At 36.1% G+C, this 18,529-nt stretch overlaps 1 protein-coding gene across 2 annotated transcripts; it reads left to right on the forward strand.

The window, feature by feature from the left end:
• Positions 1-5,181: 5,181 nt before the first annotated feature.
• LOC111367330 (DNA polymerase alpha catalytic subunit) lies at positions 5,182-18,264 on the forward strand. 2 transcript variants are annotated; one of them, XM_022988147.1, is made up of 31 exons: positions 5,182-6,469; positions 6,970-7,254; positions 7,331-7,414; positions 7,621-7,695; positions 7,872-7,936; positions 8,310-8,400; positions 8,507-8,695; positions 9,095-9,258; positions 9,388-9,502; positions 9,748-9,927; positions 10,032-10,145; positions 10,546-10,665; positions 10,750-11,073; positions 11,204-11,296; positions 12,409-12,527; positions 12,612-12,684; positions 12,785-12,841; positions 12,952-13,044; positions 13,891-14,013; positions 14,104-14,201; positions 14,306-14,351; positions 14,917-15,030; positions 15,108-15,191; positions 15,320-15,433; positions 15,554-15,643; positions 15,956-16,032; positions 16,545-16,761; positions 17,373-17,426; positions 17,528-17,647; positions 17,737-17,811; positions 17,895-18,264. In XM_022988147.1, the coding sequence occupies exons 1-31, from the start codon at positions 5,294-5,296 to the stop codon at positions 18,039-18,041; spliced, it is 4,776 nt and encodes a 1,591-aa protein (XP_022843915.1). In that variant the 5' UTR covers positions 5,182-5,293; the 3' UTR covers positions 18,042-18,264. The 2 variants fall into 2 exon arrangements, with proteins under 2 accessions (XP_022843915.1, XP_022843916.1); XM_022988148.1 differs by lacking the exon at positions 15,554-15,643 and adding an exon at positions 15,771-15,860.
• The last annotated feature ends 265 nt before the right edge of the window (positions 18,265-18,529 follow it).

Below are 18,529 nucleotides of genomic sequence, written 5' to 3' on the forward strand. Positions count from 1 at the left end.
TACTCCATATTTGTGCAAAATGTCATTTGAGATATCATTAGGAGTGTATATTGTACGTGAAGAAGTGTATTTGTACCTGATGTAGTTTGACACCATTGAGCTAGATGCTTGTCGATGAGATCCTAAAACAATGTTCATTGAGCATGTGTGACCATTATAGATTTTCCTGATCTTAAACATTTTCGTTTCTCCCAAGCGTGAAGATCTAAATATCCACTTGCAATCATCTTGGGAACACATTATTACGTACTCTTTTTTGTCCGATCTCAACACCTTATATTCAAATTTGTTTTGTATGGCATAGAGGGCCAAGCTCATTTTCAGTACTTCCTTATTGCGGAAAACATTTCCCTCCACTACTTCTCTAGCATTTGCTTGAGATATCAATGTCACATCTTCTTCAATGTTTCCGTTCTCAATTGTAGTAACCGAGTCACATATATCCTGAGCTATTTGTTGTAAAGAAAACACATTAGTCGATGACTCAATGGTAGTAATTGATGACTCTGGGCATTGCAATGCACCTGTTGACTGCCATGAGTCTGTAGTGATAACATCAACTGCAATAGGATAGTTCGATACAATGCCATCCAAAGATCTTAGCCTCAAATACATTAAGATATTATTATTACTTAGTATCCGAACTGGAGATAAACTAGAATCCAAAGAACATGTTAATCTCACACCTACTTCTGCATGATTAAGCCCCAATTCTAAAATAACAAGGTTAACCAACTCATCATACTTGCACGTATCATTCACTAGTATAAGTGATGTGTGACCTCCATATAACAGGCACACGTTCAAAATTGTCATCCCTGATCACAAACAAATAACAGAATGTCACATTTCATTCACTAAAATCAGGAAATGATCAGATGCAATGACATTGATGAATACAGGCCACAGATGAAGAAGTCACAGATCTATCAATACAGGTCACAGAAGTTATTTAATGTAAAGAAATTCACATACGGTCAACAAATTTAGTGTCGCAGAGAATCAATTTTCAATGCAATGACATTAATCACAGAATAAACTAATTCTACTTATGGACTGTCAAAGACATTTAACATATATGTCACAATCTATTTAATTCAGTGGTCACAACTAGTCACAATTAACAAAAATATGCACCAATGTGATCGAATCACAAAAACAGTCATAGATCAACACGTTCATGACTGTAAATTGAAAAACAAAAATTGCATACTACCAATGGTTAATGAAAAAATACACGTCACACACTGGGCAAAATATAGTTTATTCTCAACGGCGTGAAATCTCTGATTATGTTTGGATAAATGTTTCAATAGCTTCGAAAACACCTGTTTCTTCAAAATCATAAGCTATACTAAGTAATTATATGCTTACCTTCGAAATTAGATCAAAAAACTTCAGTTTCTGCTTTGGGCAAATTGAATTCTTCCATACTCGAACTTCGACTTTCTCCAATTAAATGAAAATTACCAGCATATTGACGTTATTGATCGATTGCAGAGAATGCCAGGGAAATTTTCGTGATGTTTTTGGAGAGTTTTTGGTGAATCTGTTGTTTAGAAAGAGAGTTTTTGTGGAACCCGTTTTGTAGAGAGAGAAAATCTCGTTTGATTATGGTTGGAAAATAAAAAATGTCTTTAATTATGGCATATTAGTAATTTGTAGAAGATTATAATTTTTTTATCCAAATTTAACGTATATAACATTATATTTTTATATATTTAATATTTTCAATTATCACCTGGATTATGAAAGTTTTAAGGAACTTTGTTAATTGTGAAACATGTTTATATAATATAGTAGATATGTGGTTATCTCATGTTTTTTTTATTCATCGAGGTGGGCTGGGTTGGTTTTTAAATCATAACCCAATATCCAACCCAATTCGACCTCAAATTTAAATTTTCAACCCAACACAACCCAATTGAACTTAAAAACCAACCCAAACCGATCAGTTTAGATCGGGTTGAGCGGTTTGGGTTGGGTTTTGCCCAACCTATGTATCACTATAGTGCTTTCACATCAATATTAATTAAAAATGTGTTGGTTATCTAAATAGCCCAACCTATGTATTACTATATTGCTTTCACACCGATATTAATTAAAAATGTGTTGGTTATCTAAATGATCGAAAATTGTTTTGAGAACAAGAAAGGCCGATTTGGAAACTATAAGGTTGACAACTTGAATTTGATAAGTTGAAACTCAAATGTCTAGGTTGTCATTGCTGAAAAATCAAATACAAAATGTAGAGTTGAAAATATCGAATCTGGACGTTTTGTGATGGTAAAATATTGAGTATGTAAGCCAATCTCGAGTTTGTAGGATAACTATCGATAATTCTAGGCAAATTTTGAATTTAATATCCAAATATTGAGTATGGAGGATAAATATCGAGATTTCAAGGTAAATCTTGAGATTATTGGGCATACATCACATATGCTAATCAAATGTCTAGACTGCTTCGTTGATCTCGAGTAAATGATTGCAAAGTATAGAAGTAGTTTATAAATATTGAGATTTTCACTATATAACCACAAATGTAACTGTTGAAATTAGAATATGCATACATAAGCTAATGATTGCTGCTTTTGTATTACAGAAACAACAAAAGAATTCAAATTTGTAGTCTCATATGTAGGAGATTTTTGCTTGATAAATGACAAATGGAAATAAGGTGGTAAAAGGAAAATGTTCGTCAAAGTGAGAAAAGAAGTAACAAATTTAGAACTACTGCAGGAGTTGAAAGTTCGTTTGAATGTTCACGTGTGGATGTATTCAATGAAAAGTCGAAACACAATACCACAGGCCGCATTGCTGGAAAGTTGAAATGCAGCTCCACATTACCCAAATCGTGGTGATGCTATAGATTCGAAAAATTTCCCAAAAATCCAAACTTTTGAAATTTATGGATAAAATTCATGTCCCAAAATTTAGAAATCTAAAGTATGAATTTCAACGCTAAAATTGTTTCTTGAATGTCAATGGTTTAACGTGGAGTTGTCTCTTATATTACTTGTTAGAATTTTATAAAACTTTACATCTCAAGAACTTGAAAACTCTTTCCATATTGCAAAGATCCTCCAATCAAGCCAAGAGAATTACAAAGTATGGAACATATCTTAAATCATTGGGAATGCTTTTTTATTCCGATCTTTATTCTGGATCTTGAATTAGGTGTTCTTAATTACAACTTCTTGATGTTGATTGCTTGTTCTTGATTTCTTGTTTTTATTGTGAATTTTGAATCTTTCTTTTCAATATGCTTTTTCTTATTATTCTTGTGTCGATGGGATGACACATAATATAAGAATCACACATAAATTGAGAACCATAACTCTATATATATTTTTCCATACGCACTCCGGCCTATCATGATATAAAATCCTAAACGAATTGATTTCTACACATATTTAGGCCTATACCATATTTAGATGCCCAAGGCCCATAACTTTGATTATTTATTAGATCACTTTAATTTTGCTCAATCTTAAGAGTCTTTAATATACAATAAATTACATATGTATGCTCACATGACAAATTAAAACCAACAATTTTTATTTAGAAAATAATACATCAGGATGTGCTATATAACAAAATGAAGTGAATAAATTCCGAACTCCCCAGGACTTGTATTCATTTCGGATTAGTACAATGAAACATCCAACATAGTAGAGGTATGCCCTCTCTCCAACCATGAATGTTGTATGTGGTACCTTGGAGAACAACATAAAAAGGAAAAAAAGAATGAGAGATTTTTCTGCATCTTTCTTCACCATAACCTGAGCTTACCGTCTCAAAGAGCAAGTATTCTATGGTCCAAATTTGCACAATGAACGAAGATCTAACTGACTACTTGAATGTGACATGTACTGAGTTTTGGCCTAGGCCATATTTCCTTGAGGATACATATTATGTCATGCCTCTAACAATACAAATTTAAAAACTCATTGTCAAGACGTCGATGACATTTCCCAATTGTCCCACTAGTTGAACGTTCGGTCCTAAAAAAATAGCTTCATGATGGTCGCATTACTTATTCATATTGTGCTTCGAATTAACATTGAAGATAGAGGATGAACTATGCGCAACTTTTGATTCAAGAGCAATGTTGCAAATGCATGCGTTAAATGACATAATGTATCAAGTTGGTGCAGGGGAGGATACTTACACGATTAATATTGAGGAGAAAATTTGTGCATGCCATGAGTTTGAGTTGAAACATGTACCTCGTATACAAGCTCCTAAAGACACGTACAACTTTCCATAGGGATGTCGTGTTATGAAGTGAGCTCTCCATACTAATCACCACATATTAGAGGGGAGCCAATTTGGAGGTCATATTTTCATTACCTAATGAGGTAGATTGGAATGTTGGACCACTGTAATATTATGACGTTGCCTCTAATAGTATGTTGGCTAACTAAGAGACTACCAACACAATGAAGGCCATCGAGAGTCATGGTCTCAAGGAGACCTCCAAAGTGTAGATGACTACACATGGACAAATTCGATAAGCATGTCCCAACCCAGTGTCCCTAACTCATAGATAGAATAGGTAAAATCTGTGTGGCTAATTTCCATTTCTGCAATTGGATATGAAGTCATTCACGGTCATTGTGTTGTATAAATTTGCCAGTGTTTTGTTTGTTTGATATGAGAAGGACCCGACAAACTCACAATGATGTAAAGGACATTGCAGTACGTAGGGATGTCAAAAGGGTCGAGTGGCTCGTTAAAACTCGGATCGTGGGTGGCCAGGCTTGTCATAGGGGATTCAATCCCACGAGCGGCTCGTTTGCTGTGTGCCCACGAGCCATTTTTGACGAGCTCGTGGGCTCGTAAAAAAATATGTAAATTTACAAAAAAAGTCAAAAAATGTGCAAATTTACCAAAAAAAAAATTAAAAAAATCATGAGCTTGTCATTTGCTCGTGAGCTCGGCTCGGCCCACAAGTTCGTGAGTTCAAGAGCTTGTGGGCCGAACCGAGCGGCTCATCTTTCACAAGCCAGGAGCTTGGCTCGCCACGAGCTCGAACCGACTCGACCCATTGCCACTCCTAGCAATATGTGACGCTAGCCATCTGTTTGGGCCTTAAGCATCCAATTAATGTTTGGGCCAACAGTGGGAAGCCCATAAATAAGTGTACCTTGTTTCGTTTTGGCGCGAAAACACATTTCCCGCTATTTCTTTCTTCCTCTTCTTCTTCCCAATTCCATTTTTCTCCCTCCTGCATAGAGCTTAGATCTAGATATAGAAAGCGAGAGAGCGAGTGACAGAGAAAGTGAAAAAAATGTCCGACGAGCAGCCAACTGTAGCCGGGAGGCGTCGGACCCGTGGTGCAGCTGCTGAGGCGCGTGCAGAGGCACTCGAGCGGCTGAAGGCTCTCCGAAGCGGCGGTCGCCGGGACCTTGACTTTCAGGTCAAGGTGGAGCAACCGATCTACGACACTGTGGACGAAGACGAGTACGAAGCTCTAGTTGCGAAGCGCCGCGAAGAAGTCAAGGGTTTCATAATCGATGATAACGGACTAGGGTACGGCGATGAGGGCCAGGAAGAGGATTGGTCCCTAGCCGGCATCTCCTTATCATCTGAAGAATCAGAGGGAGAATCCGAGAGGCCGAAAAGAAGGAAAAATAAAAATAATAATAATGTGGAGAAGAAGGAGAGAGAAATCACCAAAAAGCCCTCGGCTCTGCAATCGGCGGCTGCATTGATGGGCAGGCAGAGGATTTCTAATATGTTCACATCATCGGTGTTTAAGAAAAATAGAGACGATAATAAAGGCACTAATTTGTCGTGCGATAGTATCGTTGATGAAGTGATTGCTGAATTTGCGCCCGATGAGAAAGATAGGGAGAAGCGTAGGAGAGGGAACCTGAATAGTTTGAGGAATTTTGTTCCAAGTAATCTGACTGATGCATCGGTCAAGCTTGAGAAGCCTGTCACTAGAGGTGTTAATCTGAGTGTTACAGATGAAATTCACGAGATTAATTGTGGCAGTGTAAACGGTGAGTCATTGCGCCATTTGGAACAAGGTGAAAGTATGGTGGGTGAGAAGAAGGTTATTTCTAAGGAAACCGAAGAAGGCAGGATTTCATATAATGAATCAAAAGACGAAAGAAAGAAAAATTGTGAATTTTTGGAAAATAGAAACGGGAATGAAAATAGTTTGTTGAACAGGGTTGAAGTAAAAGAGAAATCAGCTGTGAAGGAGGAGAAAAAAACGTTCAGTCTCAAAGCAAAAATAGAAGAGGCAAAGGATCTGGGTGTGAGTGCAACTGTGGGATTGCAGGCCTTAAAGAGTTCTGGAGAAAAGGGACATGCAGTTGGGGAAACCCAGAGCCCTAGCAACAAGGAAAAGTCTGACTTTGAAGTGGATTCCAAAGGGTCATTGCCTTTCTACATACTTGATGCACACGAGGAAATTTATGGTGCCAATATTGGGAATATTTATCTCTTTGGAAAAGTACGTTACACTGTCTATGGATTGGTTATGCTGTTGAATCCATTAGTCATATCTACTCTCTTGTGACATTTTAATTAAAATGTGCAGCCTGAATTTGTGGAAACTTGGTCATGATAAATCATTATCTAACTTTGACTTTGAAAGCATCTCCAAGCGTCAGCAATGTGCATGTTACATAACTTTTTAGCCACAAGTGTTATCATATTTAATAATATTAGTTTATTTGGTTGGTATACTATAGCATCTTGGTTAGAAAATTTCTTGTTCGGCCAGGAATAGTGAGTAAAGTTATTTTCTTTTTGCGGTGGATCAAGTTCACATGCAGCATAGGTAGGAATGGGTTCTGCTGTACAATAATCTGCTTGATCTAATGTTGCCATTTGTTATTCTGTCACTAGTTAAGCGTGTACTTTGGAGAATTTGCTTTTACTTTATAATTTAAAATGCACTGAACATGTGAATTTTAAATATAACATCTGATGTTTGTTATTGCGACTAAGGTCAAAGCTGGAAGTACATATCAAAGTTGCTGTGTGGTTGTAAAGAACATGCAAAGATGTGTTTATGCATTCCCAACAGTTCCTTTTCTGCACAATGACACAATTGCAAAGCTAGAGAGGGATGTTGAAGAGACTCGAATGTCACTCAAAGCTTTTAAAGAAACCACGAAGCGGGATAAAGATGGTGAAAAATCCCGAATGTCATCCGCAGATGATAAAGACACAATTGCAAAGCTAGAGAGAGATGTGGAAGAGTCTCAAACTACTCTATACACTCGGCTGCATGTAATATTGTGCATCTGTATGACTATATATTCATTTTGTTTCTTTCTATTTTGATGGGCCTTTTCTCTGTTGTTAGGAGATGGCATCAGCAGTGAAAACAGAAATGGCAAAGCAATTAGTAGATCGAAACATTTCAAGTTTTAGCATGGCACCTGTCAAGGTTTGGATAGTAGTTGATGTGATGCATTAGGTCTTTTGTGAAATTAATCAGTTGATGTAGTAATTCAATTCTGTAATACCTTATTTTATTTTATTTTTCTTCTGACTCTTACAAGTTATGATGCATTCAGATCTTTTGTAAATACACAGTTAATGTTGCAGAATCAACTCTTCAACTTATTTATTCCGCGTTCTTTTACTTCGTAGAGAAATTATGCTTTTGAGCGAACAGACATACCTCAAGGGAAGAATTATGTCCTCAAGATCAATTATCCATTTAAGGTTTGTTAATATTTATTTTTACGAATCTGGTAGGATTTAAATACAATCTCTTATGAGTTTAAGTAGGTATTTGAGTGAATATAAGACATTGAATGGTCATGATTCTGAAATTATCATGTGAGAAGAATGGAGGATAATTATGAAGCCCATTTATTTTGTGTCCTCTGCCTTTACAGGATCCACCTCTGCCATCAGATCTCAAGGGGGATCACTTCTATGCTTTGCTTGGAACTCATAGCAGGTTTTGATTGGAGCTGTCTCTTTTTCCAGAAGTTCAGATATTGTAGTTTCTTCTATCATATGATGTCCTCACTTTTGGCATGGGTTTTGATGTTTACATTGATTTTGTACTGCCTACTTGGACTAGCAATCAGTAAAATAAAAAATATATGCACCCGGTTGAGGACTTATATGTTTTCCTCAATTATATTCTGTGACACAAGTGCCTCTCAATCTTTTTAATTCGTTTTAAGCAATGAGAAATTCACTGGATTTTGAATGTTGAATAGCTACTCGGTGAATTATTATATTGAAGAGTATCTGGATATTAATCTTTTTACCTAATGTATAAGTTTAATGGATGAAAGATTTCTAATCAGCATTGTTGTTTGCAGTGCCTTGGAGCTCTTTCTTATTAAAAGGAAAATAAAAGGACCTTCGTGGGTATCAATTTCGAATTTTTCCAGCTGTCCAGCTTCACAACATGTGAGGCTTTCACCACTCTCTGTGTTCCATCATTTATATCAATTTACTGCAGTTTGCATTTGCATACGCAGATTATTTTGATTTCTGACTTCCACATTCTGGACAGGTAAGCTGGTGCAAGTTTGAAGTCACTGTTGATTGTCCTAAAGACATTAAAGTTCCAACTTCCTCGACAATTATTTCAGAGATTCCTCCAGTAGTTGTTGCGGCAATAAATTTGAAAACCATCATCAGTGAAAAACAGAACGGAAATGAAATTGTCTCTGCATCTGTCATTTGCTGTCACAAGGCAAAGGTATAGATCCAAATCTTGCTATTGATGGATTAATTGCTAGGATTCATGTTTACTTTGTTTTCTGATTTAAGTGCTACTCTTTTCTGCATCTTTCAGTATTGGATTATTACATGCTATTTCATGTGTTTTTTTTTTTTTTTGGGTGGCATGTATTACATTTTTCCCCTTTTAAACCATATTTTCAAATTGAAAGCTCTCTAAGCTCTTCTTTGTATGGCGAATACATTATGTTATTGAGTTGGAATCTATATTTTTATATTGAACCATCAATTATATTTCAAGCAGTAACTGCAGTCCACGTACATCTGGCTCTTTTTATGTTGCACTCCATTTGATGCATGGCTAAGTAAGCAGGGAATTTGTTATATTGTAGTAACACATGAATGATGAACCTTCCAGATTGATACTCCCATGTTGAGCTCAGAGTGGACTCGTCCCGGAATGCTTAGTCATTTTACTGTCGTGCGCAAGCTTGAGGGAGGCATATTTCCTATGGGATTTACCAAAGAGGCAGCTGAGAGGAATGAAAAGGCCGGATCAAATGTCATTAGCGTTGAAAGCAGGCATGTTCTGTTGTAAATCATGCCAATTGCCTTCTTAATCTTTCAATATATTTCCTTGTAAACTTGTGCGTTGATACATTTCTCTCTCCCCCTCCCTTCCCCTTTCTCCCTTCTGTGCTTTTTTCTCAGTGAAAGAGCTTTGTTAAATCGATTGATGATTGAGTTGCACAAATTGGATAGTGATGTTCTTGTTGGGCACAACATATCTGGGTTTGACCTTGACGTCCTTCTTCACAGAGTTCAGGTTTGTAGGTTATCAAAGCATTCAATTTGGTCTTTGCCACTTTAGAAGAGCTTCACCCTTGAGCAACTGACCAGTTAGTACTCAGCCTCCTCATGTCATGTTAAAATGGTCTTCTTTAAACATTAAATTGAACAATGTTCAAGTTGGGATCAGCATTAACTTCGTTGTGTCCTGGGTTTTTTATCATGTAATGGAAGAGGTACTATCCTCTAGTTGTCCCACATACTTCTTATGGCATGGTGCAGGCTTGCAGAGTGCCCAGCAGTATGTGGTCAAAAGTAGGCCGTCTCAAACGCTCTGTCATGCCCAAACATAATAAAGGAAGTTCCATGTTTGGCTCAGGAGCAAGCCAAGGGATCTTATCTTGCATTGCAGGCCGTCTCTTATGTGATACTTACATATGTTCTCGTGACCTATTAAAAGAGGTAGGTTTATATTGAATAAAAAAACAAAGAGGTAGGTAATATAATTACTATAGTGTTCAGTATAGCTTTTAGTAGCTTATTTTCTGGCTTTCTGCTTCTTTCAGGTTAGCTATTCCTTGACACAATTGGCTAAAACACAGCTAAATAAAGATCGTAAGGAGATCACTCCGCATGGTATTCCTCAAATGTTCCAAAATTCTGAATCACTTTTGGAACTTGTAAGTCCTTGTTTCTGGTCATGTTTTCTAATGCTCGTGTTCTGAATTAAGGGTGAAAGTATGTCTAAGTACAGGACTAGAAGAATCCTGTCTTTTACCTAAAATAAGGGAGTCGGTTGATAACCACAATAGCTCTATAAAGTTTGAACCTTGTGAAACATTTATACTTCATAGTTATAAAACAGGTTTTCCAGTTTGTAATACAGGTCATATGAGCCACAATCTCCAATTATCGCAGAAAGTTAACACTCGATTGGATAATGTCAACTACCTTCCTTATTAGTCCAGTGCTGAAGCCTTTTTACTGCATTGCATGATACACTGTTTTCTTGTTTAATTGAAAACCATTCATGCTATTTATGAATGTATTATATGTGTCTTACACATCTAGTGTTTGCAGATCGAATATGGTGAAACAGATGCATGGTTGTCTATGGAACTTATGTTCCACTTGAGCGTTCTTCCTCTCACACGTCAACTGACTAGTATTAGTGGAAATCTTTGGGGGAAAACTCTCCAGGTGAAGTTTACAGTGTGTGAGAAATCAACTCAATACCACGCTTGGACTACAAAATCTGATGAGGAATGATTTGTTTAATTTCAGGGTGCAAGGGCTCAAAGAGTAGAGTATCTGTTATTGCATGCGTTCCATTCAAAAAAATTTATTGTCCCAGACAAGTTTTCCTCTCAGTCCAAGGAAATAAAGACAACAAAACGTACACTGTCTAGTGGTGTTGAGCGGAAAGAGATTGATGACATAGATGCTGATGATACAACTTTTAATAACGAGACTTTAGAGATTGAACATGGAAAAACCAAAAGGGGACCTTCCTATGCAGGTGGATTAGTTCTGGAGCCTAAAAAAGGTTTATATGACAAGTATATATTACTTTTGGATTTCAACAGTCTTTACCCTTCTATTATTCAGGTAAATTATTTGCATTGTTCTTTGCACCCTTCATTCCTCCTCTGCTGCTTCCCTGGCCAATTGTTGAAGTGATGAAGATGTTTTATGCTCTCTAGTATGCACTATTAGCATTCTGCTTTTATTTATGCAGGAGTACAATATATGTTTCACCACAGTTGAACGATTTGCGGATGGATCAGTTCCCCATTTACCATGTGCTAAAACTACTGGAGTTCTACCAGAGGTAAAGCATCTCAATAAACATGGAATCTTCCTCTTTTGATGTCAGATTGGGAATGCAGTGGAAAAAAAAAAAAAAATCAATAAGTCATCTGCAGACTGAAGGATGTCATAATTTGAATTCAATGATATACATGAACCATAATTTTATAGAAAATAAACTTGATATCAGGTTTTTAGCTATGAAAGATCTTCCTTTGAACTTCTTTAACGCATCTGTGTATTCTTCAGCAAGGGCAGGGTAGATATAGGTATTGTTTGACCCACATTCTTTCTGAAAAATACATTTTTAAATAGTGATTTGACATCATTTCAACCACGCATTCTTCAATAAAATAATATTACATGCAAATCCAAAACATTTCTTTATTTTTTAACCTCATTTTTTATCATTACACTATTCAAAAATGCATTCTTATGAAAATAATGTGGCTCAAACAAGGGCATAGTTACATCGTCGTAAAAGGATGGAGGGATTGCACTGGAGATTGATTTCTATCTTGAAACCTTTCAAGATGTACATTAGTTGACATGACTTTAACCGCAGCGAAATGAAAATATGCATCAGAGACTTGGTATGGCTTATGTATCCGCATAAATAGAAAGGCCAGCATTTTTTCATTAGAGGAAAAAAAGAATACAATTTCTTTTTGGTTGTAGGTAATATGTTTTCTAGAAATCGTTTTTACTTTTTGAGTGAAGCCACAAGGTTCACTCCAGTGTGCTTTGATTTCAGCAATAAAAGGTAAAAATCCGATTTCATTATTTTGATTGCAAAAAAAGTTATATGGTATACCGTATATGAGGAGCATGGTTGGCAGAGAAGCATGTGAATTGAGTGAAAGATTTCTACTTACCACTAATAACCTGTATATTTTCTAACGATGAATGGGTGAGTGCTCAGTTACTTTTTTCCTTCTACTTTTCGTTGCATTCCAGATTTTCTTGCTTTTTCAAAGTTTCCACGTTGTAATTTGCAAGCAAATATGTAGTTGTATAAAAACAAAAGCCTGAGTTATTGACTACATCGGATGAATGAAGTTGTAAACGGCTTCTGATAATTTTGAAGCTGCCTATAGTTCAATGTTTCTAATGAATAATCAAATGTACCTGTAGTTACTGAAGAATTTGGTGGAGAGGAGGAGAATGGTGAAATCATGGTTAAAAACAGCATCTGGTCTCAAGTTTCAGCAACTTGACATACATCAGCAAGCTCTAAAGCTGACAGCAAACAGGTTTCTGTTGTTTACTTTCAATTGATTCTTGTGGTTTCTTACTATGGCCTTACTCCTTTCTCTGGCAACCAATTTGGTCTGCAGTATTTATGGATGTCTGGGATTCTCTAACTCCAGATTCTTTGCAAAGCCACTGGCAGAAATTGTTACACAACAAGTAAGAAGTTCATTAGCTACTAATATTAAATAAATACACCATAGGTAGGAAAATAGTAAATGGATAATGCTGATGACCAATTTACTTGTTTCTGGTGAAGGGAAGGGAGATTCTACAAAGTACTGTTGATCTTGTTCAGAATACTTTGAACTTAGAGGTCAATCTTGTTATGAATCACAGATTTTATAAATGTTATGTTGCAGCTTTTATCTGTGATTCCCTCATTGAGCAGTCAAGCCTTATGCCTGATTTATCTTTCTCAAGCAGGTTATTTATGGAGACACGGATTCAATAATGATTTATAGTGGACTAGATGACATTGGAAAAGCGAAATTGATTGCAGGCAAGGTCATTCAAGAGGTGAGTTTTTAATTAAAATTGCTATTTATTGATTATCAAGTATCTTAGTAAAATTCCAGGTTATCAAGTTTATGAATGAAATGAAATTTTATCATCTGTGTGTCCTTTGTAAATCCATTGCCAGTATGAAATTTCTTTCTCTATTCATTATTTATCCATTTGATACTGTTTATAAATATGATGTTTCTGTCTAATTAGGAAACTCTGATGCCACAAATTATCCTGAGCTAATCGATGCAAATTCAAGTTCTTTATCATGTTATCTAAGCTTGGCCTTGAATTTGTACCCCAGCTGTTGTCCACGTGATGTCATTTCATTTCTTGTCGTACTTTACAATGCTAGCTTTTCCCCTCGTTTGAGCTTTGCCACTCTAGGTACGATTTCACTGGGTGTTTCGAGATTGTTTCTGCTGCTCATGTTTTGCCATGTCAGGATCTGCTCTCATGGGTCACATGTAAGAGGTATTAGGATATAATATAAAGTCCTGTATCAATTAGTTCAGAAACTGTGAGATCCTTTGCAATGATTGGTGTGCTCCACTTGATGCCAATTGGTTGTGGGATGGATTTGATGTTCCTATCAAACAAAGAAGCATAGGGGGTCACCAACATGGATATTTTCAATGATTGATACTAGAAAAATTTTGCTTGTGTGTTTTTAATTTGTATTTAATGAACCATTAAGGTAGCTCTATTAAAACGAAAGCTTGGCGCACTTGAATATTTTCATTCATCCCAGTTATCGGGCTTTAAGAGTATAAAAATTTGCTTCTTTCTGATATCATGCTAGATGTGTTTATCCTACCTTGATATGATATGTACGTTGGCTCTTGTTTCTTTGCATAGGTCAACAAGAAATATAGGTGTCTGGAAATTGACCTTGATGGCTTGTATAAGAGAATGCTACTACTCAAAAAGAAGAAATATGCAGCAGTAAAAGTGCAGTTTAAAGATGGCAAACCTTACGAGGTAGCTTGTAATATATCTGTTTGAGATTCTATAAAGTCTTTTCAGTATGCTGCTTTCCATTGAATGTTCCTGAATTTGAGTTGGGTGCAGACCATTGAGCGGAAAGGACTTGATATGGTTCGGCGAGATTGGAGCTTGCTATCAAAGGAATTGGGTGATTTCTGCCTCAGTCAAATTTTGTCTGGCGGGTAAAAGTTATATACCTTTTTTTAAGTATAGTTTCTGATTTAATGATTTTTTATTTTCCTGATAAGTTCTGTCCAAAGCTTATATATGTCTTGAATACTTGTAGGTCCTGCGATGATGTTGTTGAATCAATACATAACTCTCTCATGAAGGTAACTAACTTCATGCATTTCATCACCTAAAAGTCAGATATTGGATGGTTGCTATCTGGCTGGTGATTTTATAGCTTATGGAATTTAGCTGGACTTCAGGCAGATAAATTTAAGCAGTGTGATTGACATCATTTCAAAACTAAATGATGTATTTTTTTGTCACAAAGTTCTCGGATTGTTTTTTATTATGACATATTGACTGCCTCATACAAATTGTTACCATTATATATGATTTATCGTCTTCTAATTACATTGGCCATAAAGGTATCTAGGACTAGGAGTAGAGTATCCTTACCCTTGACTGGCAGTGTGGGTGGTTACTGTTACAACAACACGCTTAACAAGAATGTCTGCTTGCTTAACAGTCTACTACAGTTGTCCTTGGACCATAGTAATTTTTCTTTGGGCGACTATTTTTCTAGATACTCATGTTGCGAGAGGGAATTTGAACCTATACTCATTGGCACAGTGGAGTAACTTATCCACCAGGCTCTTTGCCTGGAAAAGACTCTAGGTGGCTTGATAATTAAAAATTGATGGGTAAAGGTGTGTGAATCAATTGCAGGTGCAGGAGGAAATGAGGAATGGACAAGTACCACTTGAAAAATATGTGATCACGAAGTCCCTAACAAAATCACCTGAAGCTTATCCAGATGCTAGAAATCAGCCTCATGTTGAAGTAAGTAAAAAGTAATAAATGATCCCTTTATTTTTATATGCCCTTGATTTAAAAGTTTATACATCTTGGTTCCTTAGGTAGCGCTCAGATTGAAGAAAAGTGGGTACATCATCGGTTGTTCTGCTGGAGATACAGTACCTTATATCATTTGCTGTGAGCAGGTCAAACACGTTCTGTTTCTATTCTACCGATCTTTCTCTTCTTGTCAATTTAGATATTGAATGCATGCTGATGTGTTATGATGATTAGTAAACTTACAGAAGATAATTTTTTGCTTGAAAATTTGTAGGGGAATGGTTCAAGTGCCTCTCTGGGAATTTCCCAGCGGGCTAGACATCCTGATGAACTTAAAAAAGACGATGGAAATTGGATAATTGATATTGATTACTACCTGGCACAACAGGTCCTTTTTTTTTTTTTTTTAAAGTTATTTGATCCTTGGCATATCGGTAGCTGCTGTTGGTTTTCCATAATTCACATTGTTAGCCACTAGCTTGTTCAATACTTCACCAATATTGTGCAGATTCATCCTGTGGTATCACGTCTATGTGCATCAATACAGGGTACAAGTCCAGCACGTTTAGCTGATTGTTTAGGGCTTGAGTCTTCAAAGGTAAATGGTCCTTTTTTTTTTTTTTTTAAAGTTATTTGATCCTTGGCATATCGGTAGCTGCTGTTGGTTTTCCATAATTCACATTGTTAGCCACCAGCTTGTTCAATACTTCACCAATATTGTGCAGATTCATCCTGTGGTATCACGTCTATGTGCATCAATACAGGGTACAAGTCCAGCACGTTTAGCTGATTGTTTAGGGCTTGACTCTTCAAAGGTAAATGGTCTCTCTCTCTCTCTCAAGCACATTGCACAAACTGAAAACTGTTTGTTTCATAAGCTTGACTGACGTTAAAATTCTAAATATCTCAGTTCCAGAATAAATCAAGTGAATCTGTTGGCAGTGATCCTTCAAGCTTGCTTTTATGTGCATTAAATGACGAGGAGAGGTACTCATTATCATTATAGAACTTTTGCAAATCAATATTTACAAGATGTCAACTAAATTAGCAAATGTGTCAAGGGTCCTGCTTGACATGTGTATTCCTTTTTTATTTTTTTTTGGTTGATTTGTATAGCATAATAATGTTGAAGTTCTTCATATATGGTACCATCTCAAAAATTTTCGTTTTCTGCTATATATGTCATAATGATGTAGAAGTTCTTTTGTGCTTTAGATTCTTTGATTCTTTCTCTATCGTCCGCCTTTCAGTGTTTGCTTTCTATTTGATCAGGACCAAAATGTTCCTTTTTCTCATTTGTTTCAGTTTCTTGTTTATTTTTTACCATCTAATCCAGTTCAGGGGTCGCATGACCAGTTTTTATTCCCTTATAATTTTTGCTAAAAAGAATTTTAAACATCATCTTGCTTCATTTAATTTCATTTCTGCATGGGTAAAGAGATATATATTAATTAGGATCGATAGTTAGTGGATTTATGCTTTTGATGTCTGAAATGCAGATATCGTGGCTGTGAACCTTTGATTTTGTCATGCCCCAGCTGCTCGAGTACCTTCAATTGCCCTCCTATTTTTAGCTCCATATGTGCTTTAATCACTCAAAAGCCAGCAGACACACAAGCCGGATCTGCTTGTAATTTTTGGTTAAAATTGCACTGTCCAAAATGCCCAGAGGAAGGGGATGGAGGAAGAATGTCTCCTTCTCTGATAGCTAACCAGGTAAATTTGATATATGTGCCATTTTGAAAGATCTCAACATGGTAAACTAAGGAGAAGGAATCTGTTGGTTGAACCTTTTCTATTATTGGCACAATGGATAAAGGCCGGCTGATAATCTTTTATTTGTCTCCTATATTAATTTCTAAAATCAAGATGCATAGTTTCTATACAGACTGTACTGAGTAGATCATATACAGGTAAAAAACAAAGTTTTGTACATCATTCAATAAGGTTATTTATCGGTGAAAATGCATCTCCGCATCCCTCAAAAAGGAAAAAAAAGAAAAAAAGAAAAAAAAAAAAACACTAAAGTTCAGCTACATCACCGAGCATAACTTTCGCAGTTTGCCTGGTAACTGCAGCATTAAGTTTGAACAATAAGTCCTTGAGTTTCTTGATTATATTTTTATTTTTTCCTCTATATTTGGCTTATTAATTCTCCTCAATGTTTGCAGAAATGTTTATAATCTAAGCATACAGATTATCTGTAAAGTTCAATGCTATCTCATGCCAAACAGTAAAAAGAAAATACAGTTTCTGACAAATCCATTATCAAGTGATGTACTTTTTATTTATCTAATTCTTATTCGTTGATTATGTCTGTTCATCAGGTAAAACGGCAAGCTGAAAGGTTCATGTCAACATATTACCAGGGCCTAATGACGGTATACACCTTAATTTGTACCTATTTTACTCAGCATCTGCTATATCTTGATCTCTAAATATTCAACAACTATATCTGAATAATAATCTTGTTAACTGACAGTGCGATGATGAGACTTGCAATTATACTACTCGTAGTCTGAATCTACGAGTACTTGGGGACTCTGATAGAGGAACTGTTTGTCCAAACTATCCTCGCTGTAATGGACATCTTTTCAGGAAGGTATGTACCTAAATCCCGCTAACCACCCTATCTTCATTCTCTCCTTTCCTTTTCACTGATGATTTTGTCGTATGATTCACTGTCGTTAGTACACGGAAGCTGACTTGTACAGACAACTAAACTATTTCTGCAACATTCTTGATACAGTACGCTGTATCGACAAGGTAATAATTTCCTTTCATCCAGTATTTTCTGTGTTTATTATTAGAAAATCAATTCATTGAAAAAAATAGCTTCTACTTTTCAGATTGAAAGTAGTAATAGGGTAACAGTTGAGAAAGAGCTCGCCAAAGTACGTCCTATGGCTGAATTGGCAGCATCCACAGTACAGAAAATCCGCGATAGATGCGCCTATGGGTGGGTGCAGCTGAAAGACTTAACTGTAACAGTTTAGTCCCATGTGCTCGAAAGCTAGTGGGTTCTTGATTTTTATTTTTTCCTCTTCTACCAGTGTAAATATCAGGGAATGAGAAATCTTGTGAAAGTATGCTACTAACTTATTCGAAATCACAGTTTTTATACACACAATTCACATGTAACATGTACCAAGCAAGCTTTACATGAAAGTTTGATCGACTACAAATCAGCTTAAATTGTTGTGGTGTTGGCCTAGATAACTGCTAGAAGCTTTACAGAACTCTCACATGGGGGTAGGCCCTAGGGGTGGGGCGGGACGGTTCGATTCGGTTCTAAAAAGAATTGAACCTAACCAAAATTTTCGGATATCTAGTAAATGGAATCGTGGGGTTCAAATATAATTATGGAACCGTTCGGGTTCAGTTTCGTTTGGTTCTGTTCGGTTCTGTACTATAATTAATTTTTTTAACATTTATGATAACATTTTATAAATATAATTAATGATACATTCAATGATTTTGAAAT

This window comes from Olea europaea, chromosome 18, assembly GCF_002742605.1.
Source record: "Olea europaea var. sylvestris chromosome 18, O_europaea_v1, whole genome shotgun sequence".
Taxonomy (NCBI): domain Eukaryota; kingdom Viridiplantae; phylum Streptophyta; class Magnoliopsida; order Lamiales; family Oleaceae; genus Olea; species Olea europaea.

Bases quoted from the DNA above. Each gene is read 5' to 3' on its own strand.
- LOC111367330 (XM_022988147.1), top strand. From the start codon at position 5,294: ATGTCCGACGAGCAGCCAACTGTAGCCGGGAGGCGTCGGACCCGTGGT. The intron at 10,146-10,545 runs GTAAGTCCTTGT...TAGTGTTTGCAG, and splicing joins CTGAATCACTTTTGGAACTT to ATCGAATATGGTGAAACAGA. The intron at 12,842-12,951 runs GTCAATCTTGTT...TTTCTCAAGCAG, and splicing joins AGAATACTTTGAACTTAGAG to GTTATTTATGGAGACACGGA.